The sequence below is a fragment of the Felis catus genome, chromosome X (assembly GCF_018350175.1).
Source record: "Felis catus isolate Fca126 chromosome X, F.catus_Fca126_mat1.0, whole genome shotgun sequence".
Taxonomy (NCBI): domain Eukaryota; kingdom Metazoa; phylum Chordata; class Mammalia; order Carnivora; family Felidae; genus Felis; species Felis catus.
Genome location: NC_058386.1, coordinates 126,304,971 through 126,324,092, shown reverse-complemented (window position 1 = coordinate 126,324,092; position 19,122 = coordinate 126,304,971). Strand labels below are relative to the sequence as shown.

The 19,122-nt window shown below is 54.2% G+C and overlaps 1 protein-coding gene and 1 long non-coding RNA gene across 2 annotated transcripts; one reads left to right on the top strand and one right to left on the bottom strand.

Moving 5' to 3' along the window:
* Positions 1–105: 105 nt before the first annotated feature.
* On the top strand, positions 106–11,173 carry LOC123383340. Its single transcript, XR_006592940.1, has 3 exons — positions 106–310; positions 9,037–9,098; positions 10,199–11,173. It is a non-coding gene; the product is annotated as an uncharacterized LOC123383340 (long non-coding RNA).
* Positions 11,174–11,478: 305 nt separating this feature from the next.
* On the bottom strand, positions 11,479–18,370 carry FAM50A (family with sequence similarity 50 member A). The gene is made up of 13 exons (XM_023249089.2): positions 18,182–18,370; positions 16,884–16,968; positions 16,681–16,780; positions 16,348–16,493; positions 13,599–13,675; positions 13,420–13,486; positions 13,217–13,278; positions 12,830–12,906; positions 12,393–12,447; positions 12,152–12,200; positions 11,982–12,052; positions 11,788–11,898; positions 11,479–11,657 (listed from the first exon to the last, which is right to left on the bottom strand). The coding sequence occupies exons 1-13, from the start codon at positions 18,290–18,292 to the stop codon at positions 11,649–11,651; spliced, it is 1,020 nt and encodes a 339-aa protein (XP_023104857.1). The 5' UTR covers positions 18,293–18,370; the 3' UTR covers positions 11,479–11,648.
* Between the last annotated feature and the right edge of the window lie 752 nt (positions 18,371–19,122).

The window sequence follows — 19,122 nt, the reverse complement described above, 5'->3', positions numbered from 1 at the left end:
ACACCCCCTCGGGCCCGGCGCGCCGCTGCGCCGGCGCGCACAGACCCCGCCCCGCCCAGGCGCTCCGAGGCGCGCCCCTGGCCACCTGCTGCCGGTGCGCCGGCGGCCGTGTGTCGTCGACCTGCCAGGCGCGCGCCAGCCGACGTCCGCGCGGTCCTTGCTCGGGACACCCTCCCCCTCAGGATCCATAACCCGGAGGGCCCGTAGCTAATACCGTGCAAGTGCCCAGCACGAGGACGGGAGGCTGTCAGCCATCTACACCCGGCCCCTTACCCAGCCCGCCACCGCCACCGCGGCCCGGAATCTGGAGGTTTAATTCCCTTGCTTTCTTTTTCCTTTTCTTTGTAAACAGCTTTATTAAGATAGAATGCGCCTATCACGTAAATCACCCATTTAAGGTGTAACACTCGGTGAGTTGTAGTATATTCACAAACTTGTGCAACCACCCCGTCAAATTCTAGGACATTTCATCACCCCCAAAGGAAACCCCCATACTCATAAATAGCCCCCCCCCTTCCCCAGCGGGCAACCACTGATCTACTTTCTGACTATGGATTTGCCTGTTCCGGACATTTCATATGAACGGACTCATACAATATGCATGCGTCTTTCAGGTCTGGGTTCTTTCACTTTACCGTAATGTTTTCAAGGTTCATCCATGTTGTAGCATGGATCAGGACTTCGTCTCCTTTTAGGGCTAAACAATATTCCATTACACGGATATATCACATTTCTCCATTCATCAATTGATGAGCATCTGGGCTTTTTCTATCTTTTGGCTGTTGTGAATAATGCTGTTAAGAACATTCGTGTACAAGTTTTTTGCATGAACACATTTTCCTTTCCCCTCCACCTAGGAGTGGGATTTCTGGGTCACATGATAACTATTTTTAACATTTTGAGAAAAATGGCCAAAGAGCTTTCCAAAGTAGCTGCACCATTTTACATTCCCATCAGCAGTGTATGAGGGTTCCAATTTCTCCACATTCTGACAAACCCTTATTATCTGATTGTTTCTAGCCATCCCAGTGGGTGTGAAATGGTATCTTGTTTTGATTTGCATTTCCCTGATGACGAATGATGTTGAGCATCTTTTCATGAGTTCCTTGGCCATTTGCATGTCTTCTGTGATATACAAAGCAATCTGAAACATCTATTCAAGCTCTGCCCATTTTTTAAATGTTTTGTTTATTCTTGAGAGAGAGACAGAGACAGAACATGAGCAGGAGAGGAGCAGAGCAAGAGAGGGACACAGAATCTAAAGCAGGCTGGGCTCTGAGCTGTCTGCACAGAGCCTGATGTGGGGCTCGAACTCACAGGCCATGAGACCATGACCTGAGCCAAAGTCGGACCCTCAACCGACTGAGCCACCCAGGCGCCCCTAAGCTCTGCCCATTTTTAATTGAGTTTTTGCTTTGTTGTTGTCAAGTTGTAGGAGTTCTTTATATATTCTGGATATTAATCCCTTATATATGATTTGCAAATATTTTCTTTCATTCTGTGGTTTCTCTTTTCACTTTCTTGATAGAGTCCTCAGATGCACAAAAGTTTTAGATTTTGATGACAACTAATGTATCCTTCCTTTGCTGCTTGTCTTTTGTTGTTCTATCTAAGGAACTATTCCTTAATCCAAGGTCACAAAAATTTACCCCTATGCTTTGTTCTAAGAGTTTTATAGTTTTTGCTCTTAAGTTTAGGTCTCTGATCCATTTTGGGGTTAGTTTTTGTATGTAATGTGAGGTTGTGGTCCAATTTCATTTTCTTCCATGTGACTGCTATTCATTTGTTGAAGAGGCTGTTCTTTCCCCCATTGAATGGTCTTGGCACCCTCATCAAAAATCAGTTGACAATAGATATATGGGTTTATTCCTGGACTCTTTCATTTCTATTCCATTGATCTATATGTCTATCTTTATACCAATATCACAGTGTTGATCACTGTAGTTTGGTAGTAAGTTTTGAAACTGGGAATTGTGAGTCCTCTGAATTTGTTCTTTTCCAAGAGTGTTTTGCCTGATACTCAATGTCCCTTGCATTTCCTTATGATTTTAAGGTAAGCTTGTCAGTTTCTGCAAAAAAAAAAAAAAAAAAGCCAATGGGAGTTCGATAGAGATGAAATTGACTCTGTTGGTAAATTTAGGGGGTGTTGCCATCTTAATAAGATTAAGTCTTTCCATCCATGAACATGGGATGTTGATCAATTTTATGTTTATTAATTTCAGTTGGCTAGGCTATGGTCCCCAGTTATTTAATCAAACACTCATCTAGGTGTTGCTGTGGAGGTATTTTGTATATGTGGTCCATGTCTACAATTAGTCAACCTTAAGTACAGATGGCCCTCCATGATTTGTGTGGGTCTGGTCCACTCAATTGAAAGCCTTAAAAGCAAAAATTAAGGTTTCCTGGAGAAGTAGAAATTCCGCCTCAAGATTGTAACATAGAAATCCTGCCTGAGTCTCCAGCCTGCCAAATTGCCAGCCCCCACAATTGCATGAGCTAATTCCTCAAAATAAATCCTCTGTGTGTGTGTCCTGTTATGTTTCTCTGGAGAAATCTGGCTGAACAGATGTTTTTCTGTTTATTTAGGTCCTTTTTAATATCTTTTGATGATATTTTGTAGCTTTCAGTGTACAAGCCTTGTACTTCTTTTGTTAAATTTATTCCTAAGTGTTTTATTTTTTCTGATCCTATTTGTAAATGGAATTCTTTTCTTAGTTTCAGTTTGGATTGTTTATTGCTAGGGTATATAGAAATACAATTGGTTTTCGTAATGACCTTTTGTCCTGAAACCTTGCTGACCTCGTTTATTACCTCTAATATGTTTTTAGGGGATCTCTTAGGCTTTTGCATATACAAGATTACATCATCTGAAAATATAGTTTGACTTCTTCCCTTCTAACCTGGACGTCTTTTATTTTATTTTGTTGCCTAATTGCCATGGCTAAGCCTTCCTCTCAAATGTTGGCTAGAAGTGGTTGATTTCCTTCTAATTTTATAATTTGCAATTGTTTTGGACTTACAGAAAAATTGTAAGAACAGCACAGAGAGCCCTCATGTGCCCTTAACCCAGACTCACCCATAGTTCATATTTTGCCCCATTTGCTTTCTCACTCACCCTCTCCGTCACCCCCACCTCTCTCTGATGTATGCACGTGTATATGTGTGTGTATATATATAGTATAAAACATTTATTTTATGTAAAAAATTGATATTTTTCTGAACTATTCAATGTCATGTGCATACACCTTGCCCCTTTACCGCTAAATGTTTCAGCCTGCACTCCATAACCACAGTATAGTTACGATAGAATTATTTTAGTGACTTACATAACCACAGTACAACATGTCAACATCAGAAATGTTCACGTTGTTTTTTCTGATGCAGGGTCCAGCCTAGGACTGCACATTGCATTTGGTTGTCACTTCTCTTCAGTCCCCTTTCATTTGGAACATTCCTGTGCTTGCCTTGGCGTTTCATGACATGGACACTTTTGAGGAATGCAGGCCAGGTATTTGGTAGAATGTCCTTCAGTTTGGGTTTGTCTGATGTTTTCTCATGGTGAGATCCAGGCTGTGTCGTGTTGGGAAGACACCCACGCTCTCTCCCTGTGAGGCTAGGCCGTCTCTCTGTGTGTCTTTGCCTTGTCCCCTCCCTGTGACGTTCACTGTGAGCACCTTGTGAGTTCGAGCCCCACGTCGGGCTCTGTGCTGACAGCTTGGAGCCTGGAGCCGGCTTTGGATCCTGTGTCTCCTTCTCTCTCTGTTGCTCCCCTGCTTTCTCTCTCTCAGAAATAAATAAAGATTAAAAAAAAAAAAACTAGTTTGTAGCTGAGCCCCTCGCTGGCTAAGTCAGTGGAGCGTGTGACTCTTGGTCTTGGGGTTCTGCGTTTGTGCCCCACGTTGGGTGTAGAGTGTACTTAACAAAAAAGTACTTTGTAGGAAGATATTTTAAAACTAGGTAAATATTCCGTTCCTCATCAAAACGTCACCCAATCATTGATAATCGTTGCCTGCATCACTGATTATTCTGACAGCCGCGAGAGGGGTTTTCTTCCTCCGTGACCCCTCCTACATTTATTCGATGGCCTTCTGCCATCAGGAAGAGCTCCTCTGTTTATCTGTGTATTCATCATCTATATGGGCTTGTGGACCGTCATTTTATTCAGTGGACTATAACCCGTTATTGTTCATTATTCATGTTGATGTTCAAATTGTGTCAGATTTGGCCCCTTCAAGCTGACGACTCTGCCCTTCTGACATGTCCCCATCATTGTTAAAAATTTTTTTAATGTTTATTTTTGAGAGAGAGAGAGACAGAGAGAGACAGAGAGAGCGTGAGCGGGGGAGGGGCAGAGAGAGAGGGAGACACAGAATCCGAAGCAGGCTCCAGGCTCTGAGCTGTCAGTGCAGAGCCCAACGTGAGGCCCGAACCCAAGAGCAGTGAGATCATGATCTGAGCTGAAATCAGACGCTTAACTGACTGAGCCACCCAGGCGTCCCGCCCCATAATTCTTTAGGTCCTTTATTACTTTTGGCACAAGAATTTCCACATGCTTCTTGTACTTTTGCTCACCCCAACCCTGGAATCAGCCATTCTTCCAAGGAGAATAATATTTAGAAACCAAGAAATGGGGCTGAGGTGTGCTCGTTGCTACTGGGGTATCGTGCTCTTAGGCACTGTCAGTGGGCAGAGCTAGGATATCTGCCCTGATAGATGGATACATAGATAGATAGACGGAGAGATAGATAGACAGACAGATTTATATATACAAATCCGGAGGACACACTACTGATACCTTCCCTTCCAATTCCACAATAAAAGCTCTTAGCCTTTCCCCAGTCCATATTTATGTCTCCCTTCTCCAGTAGTGGGAGACAGAGACCTAGCTCCCAACATCGTCAATATGTTGACTCCTTTGCGTGATCCTCCTGTAATAGGCAGCACCCATAGCCCCAGGACAGACAAACCTACTGAGTGGGGTTTGGGATTTATTTGCAGGATTTTGTTGTTTGTGTCTTCCGTCAACACTGAGGGTGTAAAGTAAGAATGCTATATTTAAAGATTGCTTGGGGGCGCCTGGGTGGCTCAGTCGGTTAAGCGTCCGACTTCGGCTCAGGTCATGATCTCACAGTCTGTGGGTTCGAGCCCTGCGTCGGGCTCTGTGCTGACAGCTCAGAGCCTGGAGCCTGTTTCGGATTCTGTGTCTCCCTCTTTCTCTGACCCTCCCCTGTTTATGCTCTCTCTCTCTCTGTCTCAAAAATAAATAAATGTTAAAAAAAAAATTTTTTTTTTTTAAAAGATTGCTTGATGGGGCGCCTGGGTGGCTCAGTCGGTTAAGCATCCGACTTCAGCTCAGGTCACGATCTCGCGGTCCGTGAGTTCGAGCCCCGCGTCGGGCTCTGGGCTGATGGCTCAGAGCCTGGAGCCTGCTTCCGGTTCTGTGTCTCCCTCTCTCTTTGCCTCTCCCCCGTTCATGCTCTATCTCTCTCTGTCTCAAAAATAAATAAACGTTAAAAAAAAAAGATTGCTTGGATAGTCTTTTTCACGTATCCCTTTAATATGGTTATGCTATTCATTCAAAATACTCTTGGGATTGGGGCGCCTGGGTGGCGCAGTCGGTTAAGCGTCCGACTTCAGCCAGGTCACGATCTCGCGGTCCGTGAGTTCGAGCCCTGCATCGGGCTCTGGGCTGATGGCTCGGAGCCTGGAGCCTGTTTCCGATTCTGTGTCTCCCTCTCTCTCTGCTCCTCCCCCGTTCATGCTCTGTCTCTCTCTGTCCCAAAAATAAATTAAAAAACGTTGAAAAAAAAATCTTAACAAAATACTCTTGGGATAATTTCTGTTTGTGTTCAATTTTAGCTTTCCCCCCATTTTGTTGTTTTTAGTCTTTAGGTATATAAAGCAGCAACATGTGTCCAGGAGTCAAAATTACACAGAAGATACACCCACGGCAATGTCATCCCCTCCTGAACCACTACCACCTGGTTCTGTCCCTCCTCCTTTAGGTAACCAGTTTCATTAATTGCCTTTGTTTTCTGTCTTCCCTTTAAAATGAGCTTTGGGGCGCCTGGATGGCTCAGTCAGTTAAGCGTCTGACTTCGGCTCAGGTCATGATCTCACAGTCTGTGGGTTCGAGCCCCACGTCGGGCTCTGTGCTGACAGCTTGGAGCCTGGAGCCTGCTTCGGATTCTGTGTCTCCCTGTCTCTCTGCCCCTTTCCTGCTCATGCTCTCTGCCTCCCTCTGTCTCTCTGTGTTTCTCTCTCAGAATAAGTAAGTAAACTTTAAAAAAAAAAGTTTGCATTTTTATGAAGTCCAACTTATTTTTTAAAATTTTTTAAATGTTTGTTTGTTGTTGAGAGAGAGGCAGAGACAGAGACAGAGTGCAAGCAAGGGAGGGACAGAGAGAGAGAGAGGGAGACACAGAATCCGAAGCAGGCTCCAGGCCCCAAGCTGTCAGGACAGAGCCCGACGCAGGGCTCAAACTCACAGACCATGAGATCATGACCTGAGCCGAAGTCAGACGCTTAACTGACTGAGCCATCCAGGCACCCCGAAGTCCAATTTATTCATTTTTCCTTTTATTATTAATGTCTTCTGTGTCCTGCCCAAGGTCACAAAGATTTTCTCTGTGTTTTACTTAGATGTTTTTCTCAGTCTGGGCTCTTACTTTTCAGCCTATAATCCGTGTCTAGTTCATTTCTCCATATGGTCAAACAAGGTGAGTGTCCTGGGGCTGCCGAAAGAAAGTACCACATACTGAGGGGTTTAAAACAAGAGATGTTTATCCTCCCACAGCTCTGGAGGCCAGAGGAGGGAAAGCAGGGCCGAGCTCCCTCCGAAGGTTCTAGGGGGAGGCTCCGTCCTTGCCTCTTCCAGCCTCTGGTGTTGCTGGCAGTGCGTGGCCTTCCTTGGCCAGTAGACACATCACTGCAGTCTCTGTTGTCACATGACCTGCTCCCTGCATGTGTGTGTCCGACTCCTCTCTTCTTAGGATGCCAGTCATATTAGATTGGGGCCCATTCTCCAATACAAGCCCATCTTAACTTAATTACATCTATAAAAACCCCGTCTCCAAATCAGGTCACATTCCAAGCTCCTGGGGGAGTACTGCAACATTTCTTTCTAGGGGACACAATTCAACCCATGACATCAGGGTTAAAATTCACTTTTTCCATACAGATATCTGACTGCTCCAGCACCCATCCATCCTTCCTTCCTTTCTTTTTAAATGTTTATTTTTGAGAGAGAGAGAACAACTGGGGGAGGGGCAGAGAGAGAGAGGGGGCCAGAGGATCTGAAGCAGGCTCTGCAAGGACAGCACAGAGTCCGACATGGGGCTCGAACTCTCGAACCGCGAGATCATGACCTAAGCCGAAGTCAGATGCTTAACCGTCTGAGCCACCCAGGCATCCTCCCAGCATCATTTCCTAACCGTAAATGTAAGGATTTATTTCTGGACTCCTGATGCTGTGCCATCCACCTGCACACCTATCCTTGTACTTATACAACATGCCTTGATTAGTGTGGCTTCATAGTAAGTTTTGAAATCAGAATTGTTTTTTGGATATTCTGGGTCCTTCCCATGTCTATATGCTTTGAGGATGAGGTTGTCAATTTCTACAAAAAAAGCATGCTGGGGTTTGGGGTAGGGATTGCACTGAATTCATAGATCACTTTGGGGAAAGTTGTCATCATGGGGCAAAATTCTAAGATGGCCCCAAGATTTCTGCCTCCTAGCATATAAGCCTGTATGATCCCCTCCCCTTGAGGCAGAGCAGACCCTTCACACATGATGGGACATCACTCCCATGGTCAGGTTACTAACCAGTTGACTTTGAGTTCATCAAAAAGGAGCGTATCTGGGTGGGCCAGACCTAATTAGGTGAGGCCTTAACCACAAAGGGGCCTTTCCTGAAGAGAGAGATTCCAAGCATGAACATGGCTATGGAGGGCTCCGGGGTAGCAGTGAATCTCAGGTGGCTTCTGGGAGCTGAGAGCATTCTCTGGCCCACAGCCAATGAGAGAACAGGGACCTAGTCCTGGAGTCACAGGGAACTGACCCCTACCAAGAACAATATGAGCTTGGGAGAGGACCCCAAGCCTCCAATGAGAATGCAGCCCAGCCAACCTTCAGGGCGACCTCGTGAGGCCCTGAGTAGAGGCCCCGCTTATATCATGCCTGGACTTCTGACCTACAGAAATGGTCAGGTAACGACTGGGTGTTGTTTTAAGCCACTGAGTTTTGCTTCATTTGTTACACAGCGATGGAAACCTAATAGAGACACCCTGACGGTATTGAGCCTTCCAATCCATGAAGATGAAGTGTCTTTCCATGTTCATAGATCTTTAATTGTATGATTCTGTTTATGTGAAATTTCCAGAAGACGCAAATCCATACAAACAGAGAGAAGGTTAGTGGTTGTCAGGAGCTGGGGGAAGGGGGTGAGGAGAGACTATTTAATGGGCACAGGGTCTCCTTTTGAGGTGATGGAAATGTTTTGGGACCAGGCAGAGGTCACAGTTGCACAATATTGTGAACAAAGTAAATGCCACTTTGAAACCTACATTTTTAAATGGTTAATGGTTATTGTTATGTGAATTTTTCCTCAGTTGAAAAAAATTTTTTTGAGAGAGTGTGCAAGTGAGCGAGGGGCTGAGAGAGAGAGAAAGAGACAGAGAGGGAGAAGCGGGGCTCACCCGAAGCGGGGTTCCAGGTCACACGATGTGGGACTTGAACTCACGAGCCGTGATCATGACCTGAGCCGAAGTCAGAAGCTTAATGACTGAGCCACCCAGGTGCCCTTCGGTTGAAAAGACTTTTTAAAAATTAAAAAAAAAAAGCCCCCACTGCGAGAACACACACTCCGTCTCGGGTTGCGTCTGTCCCCTGGCGAGGAGTGATGGACCGTCCCCTGTGGGCAAGGCTCGGGGGCGCCAGGACACTCTCACCCGCTGGTGGGGTTGCAAAATGGGCCAGGCCTTAGGGAGGGGAATTTGCCAACGTCGGTAAAATCAATTATGCTCCTTTAAAACAGAAGCATGAGGAGGCTCTGAGTGTACAGACGCGGAGAGAGACACAGGACACTCAGACGTATTGGTAAGTGACAAAAGCAAGAGCTTCTGTGTTGGGGGCATTGAGGAGTGGGAAGGGAGGGCCGGGCAGGAGGCGGGGCATCCCCGCGTCCCCCCTTTCTTGCTGATGTGTGAACTGGGTGAAAACCTGGGCTTTGCAGAACTGTTCAAGGTAAACGAGAAAGGATCAGCATCCACCCCTCCGGCTCATCTCCCGGACCCTAGGCTTCTGACCTGTCTCTCCCCTCCCTCTCCTTCCCGTCCGTCCTTCCCTCCATCCCAGCCCTGCTCACCTCCAGCCTGCCTGCCAGTGTCTTCACACTTGCTCTCCCCTCTGCCTGCGACACTCCCTCCTCCACTTTGAGACGGCTGACCTCTTGTCCCTCTTGCCAGCTTCAACGTCCTGACCTCAGAAAGTTCACTTTTTGTTTCCCTGTTTGTTGTTTACGTTCACACACGTGCACACTCAGCCTCCCACCCCCCACCCCCCCACCAAACACATCAGGAATGAAGCCTCTCTCACTTGTGTCCTCAGGACCCAGCCCACCCCTGGCACAGGCTGGTCCCCGGAAACATCGGGGACCACTTACTGACCTTGGTGACGTCACTAGTTCCAGAGTCTCACACCTGTCCAGACAGCTTACCTACTTCTCCCTGCAGCCGCCCACCCTCTCTGAGCTCCACATTCCTGTGGGCCCAAGGTCCCAAGAGGAAGGCCGTGCAGTCCCCCTCCTCACAGGAACTCTGGCCTGTGCCAGCCAAGCGTGAGGCCAGATGCCCAGTGCCAGCAGCCAGGAAGAGCATCTGAGTGACGCCCTTACTTAGGACAAGGGGCTCCTCCCTGAGACCCCACCCCCAACTATGGCATAGCCTTTTCTGTCCCTTCATTGGCTATAAGGAAGTGGGTCTCCTTCCCTTACAGTCCCACTGGCCCGTCGATCCTGACCCCCAAAAGACTCCCTCCCTGACCCACCCCCACCCAACCTCCAGGTCCTTTCCTGCCAGGACCCAAGATTGGGCCCAAGGAGTTTATTTTCCAGAAGCTATGGGCCCCCTGAAGGCGGTTCCCTTGGAAACCATTTCCATTGGGTAAGCTGGCTAACAGGGGCTCCCTTTCCTTTTCAGAGACAGCACGAAGGATTTGGTGCAGAGGCCGGACGATCCCCTGTCCAGGGTTCCCAGTGCCAAACAAAAGGCCCCATTGACGTCCTCACACTTGTCCCCCACGTCCAGGACCTAGGGTCAGGCTTGGCCACCCACTCCCTGCTGTGCCCTGAGGTGCTCTGGCCCAGGCTGCCTTCCTCCCTCCTGCAAATGACCCCAGATGGCTCTGCTCCAGGACCCCCCCTCCCATGTTGCATCCGAACAGGACTCGGGGCCCAGCCCGTGGGAGGAGGGCACAGGAGCCTCTGTACCCCGGGGAAGTCCCCCCACGGTCGGATCTGTGCATCTGCCAAGGAGGCAGGGCCAGACCCAGAGCCTGGATGCCCTCTACCAGCCCCGGGGCCGCCCCGTTCCCTCTGCTCTGCCTCAGGCAAGGGGAAGAATGGAAGCCGGGACTGGTCAGATTGCCTTCCTCAGCCTCCCGGAATGGGACCGCCTGCCTCAGCTTACCCAAGGGGAACTGGGGGATCTGGCTGCCAAGGTGGGGGGGGTGGAATAGGGGCACCCACCCCCAAACCAGATTTGTCCCCTTGGGACCATGATGGCGGTGCGAGCAGGGCTGGCTGAGCCCGCGTGTAACAGCACCCACGGCCGCCTTCCCACGTGAGGACGGGAAGAGATGCCGGGAAGGGAGTGGCACCAGGGGGCCAAGGGGTGTCTGCAGAGCCCTGGTAGGGACGGAGGGCGCTGGGAGCCACAGGCCGGTCACGTCCCCTGTGGAACGGGGAGCTACGAGGCACAGAGGGGCCCACGCGCCTGGGGGGGACGCCCCTCCCACCCACAATAAGGAACCACAATGCCACGTAGGTGCCCTGGGGAGTGCGGGTTGGCCGCAAGGACAGCTGGGTCCGCCCAGGCCCCAGTGGGTTGCAGATGCCGCCTTCTCCCCCCACAGACTCACATTCCTCTTCCACCTTCCCACCCCCACCCGCACCAGATACACACTTTCTCACCAGACACAAAGGCCAGAAATACTGTATGATTCCACTTATGTGAAACTTCCAGAAGAGGGAAACCCATGTGGACAGAAAGTAGACAAGGGGGTACCAGGGACTGGGGGAGGGACTGTGCATGGGCACGGGGTCTCCTCGAGGGATGACAGAAATGTTCTGGAAGTAGGCAGAGGTGATGGTTGCCCAACACTGTGAATGGACTAAATACCCCTGAATTGGACACCTTCAAATGGTCAAAATGGTGAATTTTCCTTCAGAAAATGTTTAAAACAAAACACAACGGAGGTGTTCCGACTCGGACACGTGTTTATTTACCGTAAAAGAAAAAGGCAGTAAATGACGACGGCAGGGGCAGGGGCCAGCCGGCCCTTCACGTCAGGGCCGGGACAGTGGGGGGCAGCGCCCGGAGTCCGGAGGCCCCGGGAAGGGGGCAGAGGGGGTCGGAGGCGCGGCGACATTCACCGGATCTGGTGTGAGCACAAGAGCACAGAAGAGGGAGGTGGAGCGGAGCAGGGGCCGGAAGGCCTTGGCCTTCCATCCTCTAATGGCCCGCACAGCCCGACCCCCGCCCAGCCTTCCCGGCCCGGTGCCGCTCACCGTGTACTTGTCCCACTTTTTCTCGGGGTCGTAGGGCTCCCAGCGGCTGGCAGGGAAGATGTGCTTGTTCTTTTCGTACCAGCTCCGCAGCACCACCTTGCCCGCGTGTGACTGAGGCGGGGAGAAGGGCCGTTCAAGGCTACTGGGGGGGAGGGCGGGCACCCCGTCCCTCCGCTCTTCCTCCCCCTCCACACCTCATCCTTCTCCACGGTCGCGTCACTGAGCAGCCGCACGTCATCGTGAACGTCGAAATTAAAGAGTGGCCCTGCAGGGAAGCAGCAGCCATCCCAAGGTCAGGGTCACGCTGCCACCCTGCCACACAGGAGAGAACTCAAAGGCAGGGGGCCGGGCCGGGGACACTTACCACTCTTCCCTCGGGCCTTGGTGACAATGAAGTCATAGAAGCTGTGGTGCTGCGAAGGCAAGAGAGCCGTGGTTGACGAGCCACCCCCACCCCCCCCAACCCCCCCGCAGCCCACCCGCCGGCCCGAGCGAGAGGGCCAGGCTGGAGCAAGGTGCCCTCTCGAGAAGCCCCGAGGCACCCCACAGTCCACGGCCCCGCCCGGCCGCCCCGCCCCCAGCTGCAGGGAAGAGAAGGGCCTCACGTGGGGGATGATCAGGTCCTCCTTGATGTACATGAGCTGCTCCACCCCCGCTGACCTGAGGGAGAAAGGCACGAGGCTGTGGGCGCCCGGGAGCAGCCACCCAAGGAAACCCCGGCACCGGAGCTGGGAGGCAGTGGTCCCGGTGGCAACCCTGAATGCTTCGTGGCAGGCTGCAAGGTCTGGCGGGCCCAGGATGGGCACCCACCACCCTACGCCTCGGGGCTAAAGAACCAAAACAGATACCCCCACCTAAGCTGTCCCCGGTGACACGAACGGAAAAGAAACCTGACCCTCTGGCTCAGGAACACAGTGCCCAGCATGCCACCTTCCCACCCAAGGAGCAGCAGCCAGACTTTGGGGCTCCGGCACCTGGGACCCTGCGCTCCAGATGCGCAAGCATACACACGTGCTGTGCGTGCTCCTGAGCTCACGCGCACCTGAGCTCGCTGAAGTCTTTGCGCAGGATTTCAAGGGCCTTCTGCAGGAATTGCTGCATCGTGTTGCCCTTTTTCATCTGGAGGAGCGGCCCAGGAACGAGCATCCACAAGAGCAAGGGGTTGGTAACACAAGACAGAAGCCTGGAGAAGAGCTCTTAAGAAGGCAGTGGCCCAGAGGTCCCTGCCGGGGACCTAGGAGCCCCAGGCTACCCCCCCAAGAGGGACAGGCCCTTTTCCCTGCCCCTCCAGGCTCCCCGGGGTCCTTCCACAGGAAAGGGCCTGTGAAATTCTGAAGTCAGGACTGAAAGCTCCTTCCCACTGAACCCGAGGGAGGCTGGGCCCTGGGGGGGCCCAGGGAGGGGGCTGTGCGTGCTCCCCACCACCCACCTTGACCGTCCGCCGGTGGCCGGAGCCATCCCAGTAACTGAAGGTGATTTCGATCTCCTCACCTACAAAGCAGAATTGCCTTTTGGCCTCCAGACGCAGACGTCCCTGCCCCCTGCAAGTTCCTGGGACCTGAGGCCTCTGCCCCGACAACTGTCGGCAGGAGAGGCAGCCCACCCCCAGCACCCCACGCGGCAGGCACTCACTCTTGATCTTCTCCTGCTTGGCCTCCCACTCCTGCCGCAGCTCTTCCCGGAGCCGGTTCTCCTCTTCCTGGGAGAGGAGGGGGATGAAGAAGGGGGGCCCAGGGCTGTTCGGGGGGCGAGCAGGACCCCACTCCCTGAGAAAAAGCCCCTGCCCGAGCCAGGGAGCAGGCCACTCTTACCTCACGGTCTCGGTCGGGCAGGAAGCTCGTGTCCACATCTGGGTTCTTCCCCAATTTCCTCTTCTTTGCAGTGATCTCTGGAGCAAAAGGAAACAGGGCAGTCGGCTGCATGACGGGCCCCACTGCCAGGGCACCCTGGCCCTCTGTCTCTGCAGCCTCAGCTCAAACACCACCTCCTTGGAGGCTCCCCGGAGTGCCGTGGCACCACCGTGGGTTCCCAGTCACAGTGGCCGGCACTGTCTCGTCCACAGCACTATGGAGACCCAAAAAGCACCTTTGCCAAGAGGCCTTCGCCTCACTCTCCACTGCCAGCAGCTGGACAGGAGTTCGGGGACTGTGTTCACATCCCATCAGCTGCGACCTCAGGCGCCTCAGGGGACCTCAGGCATCGGTGCTGGTGTGTGAGGGAGCAAAGGGCCCTCTGTACGGAGGGACGGGGCATCCTCAGAAGGGTGGATGCTTGCGGAGGACCCGCTCCACACCGGGAGCCGTGCTCATCATGGGCCCACACCTGATGTATCACCTAACCCTCACGACGGCCCCGAAGGGGTGCGGCACTCCTTGTTCCCAGATAAGGACACTGAAGCCCAAAGTCCCACGACGACTAACACTGGGGCCGGAGGGGAAGAGGGAAGGAGAAGCCCCGCTACGGCTCAGGCCAGCCTCGTCAACATCTTGGACTCTGGGACTCAGTTTCCCTAATTCAGACACGAAGGAACTACAACTTGCTGGTGTCAGCACCCCGAACCCTCTTCCTTACAAGTTACCGAGGACCCCGGAGAGCTCTCGCCTCTGGGGGCCGTAGCTCTGGGTAGTCACCGAATTTGAAATTAAGCCTGAGAAACAGTGAAGACCCGGAAATGGGAAAGCCCATGTTCTGTTAGCTGTTGGAGTGATGACATCATCACATGTCACGTGGCCTCTGCAAAGCTCCACACCACACGCTCAAGAGAGAAGGAGGATGAAAAAGGCCGAGCAGGCTTTGCCGCACTTATGGAAGTGTTTTTGACCTCGCAGACCCCCTGAAAGGGTCTTACGGGCTCCTAGGAGCACGGTTCCGGAGCCCGGCTGCACGTCAGCATCACCCAGAGAAGAATCCCACGCCAGTGCCTCATCGCCGGGCCCCCCCAAACAAAACCACTGTGGGGAAGGAAGTGCTCACAAAGCCCCAGTGACACACACTGAGCTTCACGGCCTCCCCCCAGATCCGCGCCGTCCACCACAGTGCTCCCTGCCGTGACGATGCACAGTATCGAATGCTACTCAACACTTATATTACGAAACAGCACTGGGGTGCCCAGGGGGCTCAGTCGGTTGAGTATCCGGCACTTGACTTTGGCTCAGGTCATGATCTCACGGTTCGTGGGTTCAAGCCCCGTGTCAGGCTCCATGCTGGCGGCGCGGAGTCTGCTTGGGATTCTCTCTCTCCCCCGACCTCTCTGCCCCTCCCCTGCTCTCTACCTCTGTCTCTCAAAATAAATAAATAAACAAACAAAATGACTAAAACGGGACTGCAGTTATCTTCACTGGTTTCTCTTCAGCATGTTTGACTGCGGCTCGTGAACACAGGGAAACCCAGGAGGCTTGGGCTCTCTCTCCTTACCGCGTCAGCCGGTCCTCTTTTTTTTTTAAAGATTTTTTTTTTCAACGTTTATTTATTTTTGGGACAGAGAGAGACAGAGCATGAACGGGGGAGGGGCAGAGAGAGAGGGAGACACAGAATCGGAAACAGGCTCCAGGCTCTGAGCCATCAGCCCAGAGCCCGATGCGGGGCTCGAACTCACGGACCGCGAGATCGTGACCTGGCTGAAGTCGGACGCTTAACCGACTGCGCCACCCAGGCGCCCCTCAGCCGGTCCTCTCGAAGCCACCATACGGGGCCGCGGCAACGCCGTGAGGTACCATCCCCGGCCTCAGGTCCTTCCCGCAGGGAAGCCCTGCCACGTCCTCAACTGTGTCCGTTCCCGCTGGCTCTGCTGCCGGCCACACTCATTCTGGACGCAATACATCCCTCCACGCCTCACCTCTGGTTGCTCGTGGAAGTCCCCTCGCTCTAAAGGCCCGGCTCACCTGTTCCCACCGTGAGACGCTCTCCCCGCCCTGGGCTGGACCCGGGCCCTTCAGAGGGCGTGCGCTCACCCATGTGACTCCAAGGAGAGGAAAGGCGCCCTGCCTCTATCTGTCTGCCTCGGCGCTGGCTCAGAACAGGTACGTGGCACACGGGCCCCCCATGCTGGTTTCATCCTTGCTCCCCAGCCTTCCCGAGTTGTCCCTGCCACCCCCTGGTCCCTCGGCTGAGACCTCTACTGAGGTCCTGAATGTCTGTGGCTGTATCAATTTACACTGAAATGAATCAAACAACGGACACTCGGCGTCAGTTACACAAGCCACGTGCTCAGTGGCCAGCTAGCAGCACAGAGCCGAACGTCTCCATCGTCGCAGAAGGTTCTGCTGGGCTGCCCCAAGGCCATCCTCTCCCCTCCTCGGTCCATCCTTCATGGGCACTTACAAAGGGCAGCTTCTGAAGACTTCCTGATCAAGCATCGGCGTCTTGCACCAAAGAGCCCACAGCCCTGCCTAGCGGCCACACGCCAGGCCCTGACTCACTCTGCCCCTGGAGGCAAGCCCCACGGCCGCTCTCTCTCCCACCCGATGTGTGAGGTTCAGGACCACGACGGAGCAGGCCGTCGAGATGGGGTAACGGATATGCTTCTTCTGCTATGGCCTGGCTTCCCAGAGCCAGCCTTACCTTCCCTCTCCAGCTCCTCCTCATACACAGCCACCTCCTCATCCTCGTCACCTGCCTCCTCCTCTTCCTCCAGAGTGAAGGACAGGCTGGAGATCTTCCGCTTGGCCTCCTTCTTGCGCTCCTTCTCTCGTAGCTTCTCCAGCTTCCTACCAAGGCACAGCACACCATGTGCGACGTCCCCACCCTGAGGCCCCTTCCCTAGCCCAGAGCTGCCTGCAGACAGGCAGGCCCACTCTCACGGGGCAGGAAGCGCCCGGCCCACCCCCAAGCACTAGCTATACGTTGGGGCCGGGGCGGGGAGGGGGGGCTGCCGGCTGAGATGTCAGGACCCACAATTGCAGCTCCTTCGACTGCTCTTTCTTGGCCAGCTGCTTCTCCCTCTCTTTCACCAGCGCCTCTTGCTTGGCCTTCATGTCATTCAGGGTCACGAGACCTACGAGGTGAGGAGAGGCGAGGATAAGGGTGGGTGGCCCAGCGCGGGGAAGCAGCAGGGCTCTGGATCCGGGGGGGGGGGGGGGGGTGTGCGCTTCGCTCACCGACGGTGCTGGACTTGAGCTCCGCCTCCACGGCGTCGTAGTGCGCAGAGAACTTCTTGTCGATGTTAGATTTCATTATGTTCTCCTGTGGCAGAGGGAGGACAGCAGTGAGGGCCCCCCACCACCCCACCGGGAAAGCGGGGAGCTGGGCTCTAACCCCAGATCTGCCGCTGGGCTCATGATAATGTGACCCTGGGAAAGACATGTCCCCTTTCCTCCATCAATGGGAGGTTCCACAGGGCTATGAAGGGCCCTTCCAGTGCTGAGGGAGCCAAATGAAGTGGCTCCCTGCAACCTGTGTGCCGATCTGGCCCCTCCATGTCTCCTGCTGGGGACCAGAGTTCCCTCAGTGGCCCTGGGGTCACAGGCCCTACCTGCCTTGGGTGTTTTTCATATCCAGCCTTTAAGCTGAAGGTCTGGAGACCCAAGCCGAGAGGTGACAGGAGAGAGTGAAGAGTGGCCAAGGGGCTCTAGATGTTGCCAACAGCTTCCCATGAGACCTCGCTCCAGGCCAGCCCCACCCCACTCGGTACCACACAGGTCGTTCTCTGGCTGGTGGCCTCCAACGCAGGTGGCCAGCAGAGAAATGCAACTCCACGGGCTGAAGAGCCCGCACCAAGACCGCAGGGCTTGGGCACCAGCGTGAAGCGAGGCCACACCAGGCCCCGGCGCACAGCTGTCTCCCTGGGCCTGGCATCCACAGTACCCAACGTAGCCTGCTCTCCCCTCTCACCCCGGGTCCCCGCTCTGCAGACGAGTCTCCCCAAAAGGCCCAAGCAGAGGAATCCTTTTTCCTGCCAGCCCACCGCCACCGACCACTCATTAAAGCCCTTAGTGAACCGCTAGCACCCCGGACGCTGGACTCTGCCTCTGTCACGGTGCAAAGGGCTCTGGAATGAGCCTCAGTGGCCTGTGGATGCGCCACGGCCTGTGGGGCCTGACTTCCCTGGCATCCATGGGATCAGGGCAGAGGCCTCGTTCTCAGGGCCGAGGGGCCAGGGCGAGGACGCTCTGTGTACGCGAGGGGAGCCCTAATGCCACCAACGGAGCCACGACTACGGCTCCCTCCTGTTGGGAGCTTGTCACAAGCTAGCTCGTCTCCGCCTCCTGGGCCCATTTTACAGATGAGCAGACTGTCGCCAGATCGTTTCTACATTTTGCTGGAGGTGCGGGAGCAAGGGGCCGGCCCCGGCTCGCCGCCTGCGCTCTGCATCCGCCGCCCAGGGTCTCGCGGGGCCCCAGAGGGCCGGGGCGGCGGGCGGCGCGCGTGCTCTAGGAGGCCCCGGCCGGGCCCGCACCTCGGCAATCCGTTGCTTCATCTGCTCCATCTGCTCGCGCTGCTTCTCCCGCTTCTTCATCAGGTGCATGGCGCGGCCCGCCTCGCTCGCGGCGCCCTTGTACTGAGCCATGGCGGCGGCGGCGGCGGCGACGGCGGCGACAGCGGCCTGCTGGAGTCTCAGAGGCTGCAGGGACGGCGGCGGCCGTGCAGTCAGCTGACGCCCGCGCGGTGACGTCAGGCACCAGGGGACGCGCAGTCGCCCCGCCCCGCCCCGCCCCGCCGGCCGCCCCGCCCCTTCCCGCCGGCCTCCGGAGGCTGGACCCCAGTCGCTCGCTTCCTAGATTCCCCGTCATCCCTTTGATGACGTTACCCCCTGGCCCGAGGCTGGGTCCCCCGTCTTGCTTCAGCCAGCTGACCTCAAGCCTGGGCCCCCAGACCCTCTTCCTTAATGCTGAGGCCAGCCCAAGGCCAGACCCACACCGCTGCCCCGCGCCCTTGCTGCCTCCCTGAGGCCACCCCGGTTCCCACAGCTTCGATTTTGACCCCCCACCCCCACCCAAGACTGGGCCCCAGTCTCCTGTTTTAACCCAGGCCATGAAGCTGGGCCCGGGTGTCCTCCTCCTTGACCTGGAGACAGGGACCCTGCCCTCTCCACTTCCTCTACTTCCACCCCCCACCCCATGCTGGACTCCTTTCTCCCTCTCCTCCCCTACCCCCCCCCCCCCACTGACCCTAAGGGACTGCAGTCCTGGTGCCAGCACCAATTCGCTGGGTGGCCTTGGGTAAGCCGGTGTGACCAATTTCCTCCGGACGGGCCCTTTTGGTTTAGCAGCTAATTCCCTGATGAAGAAAGTCCCCTTTCACTCCCCTCTGGAGCAAAACTAAGCCAGAGTCTAAACTGCTACAACAAAACAGCCCCAGGAGCAGAGGCCCCACCAGCACCCGTTTTTTGGAAATAAA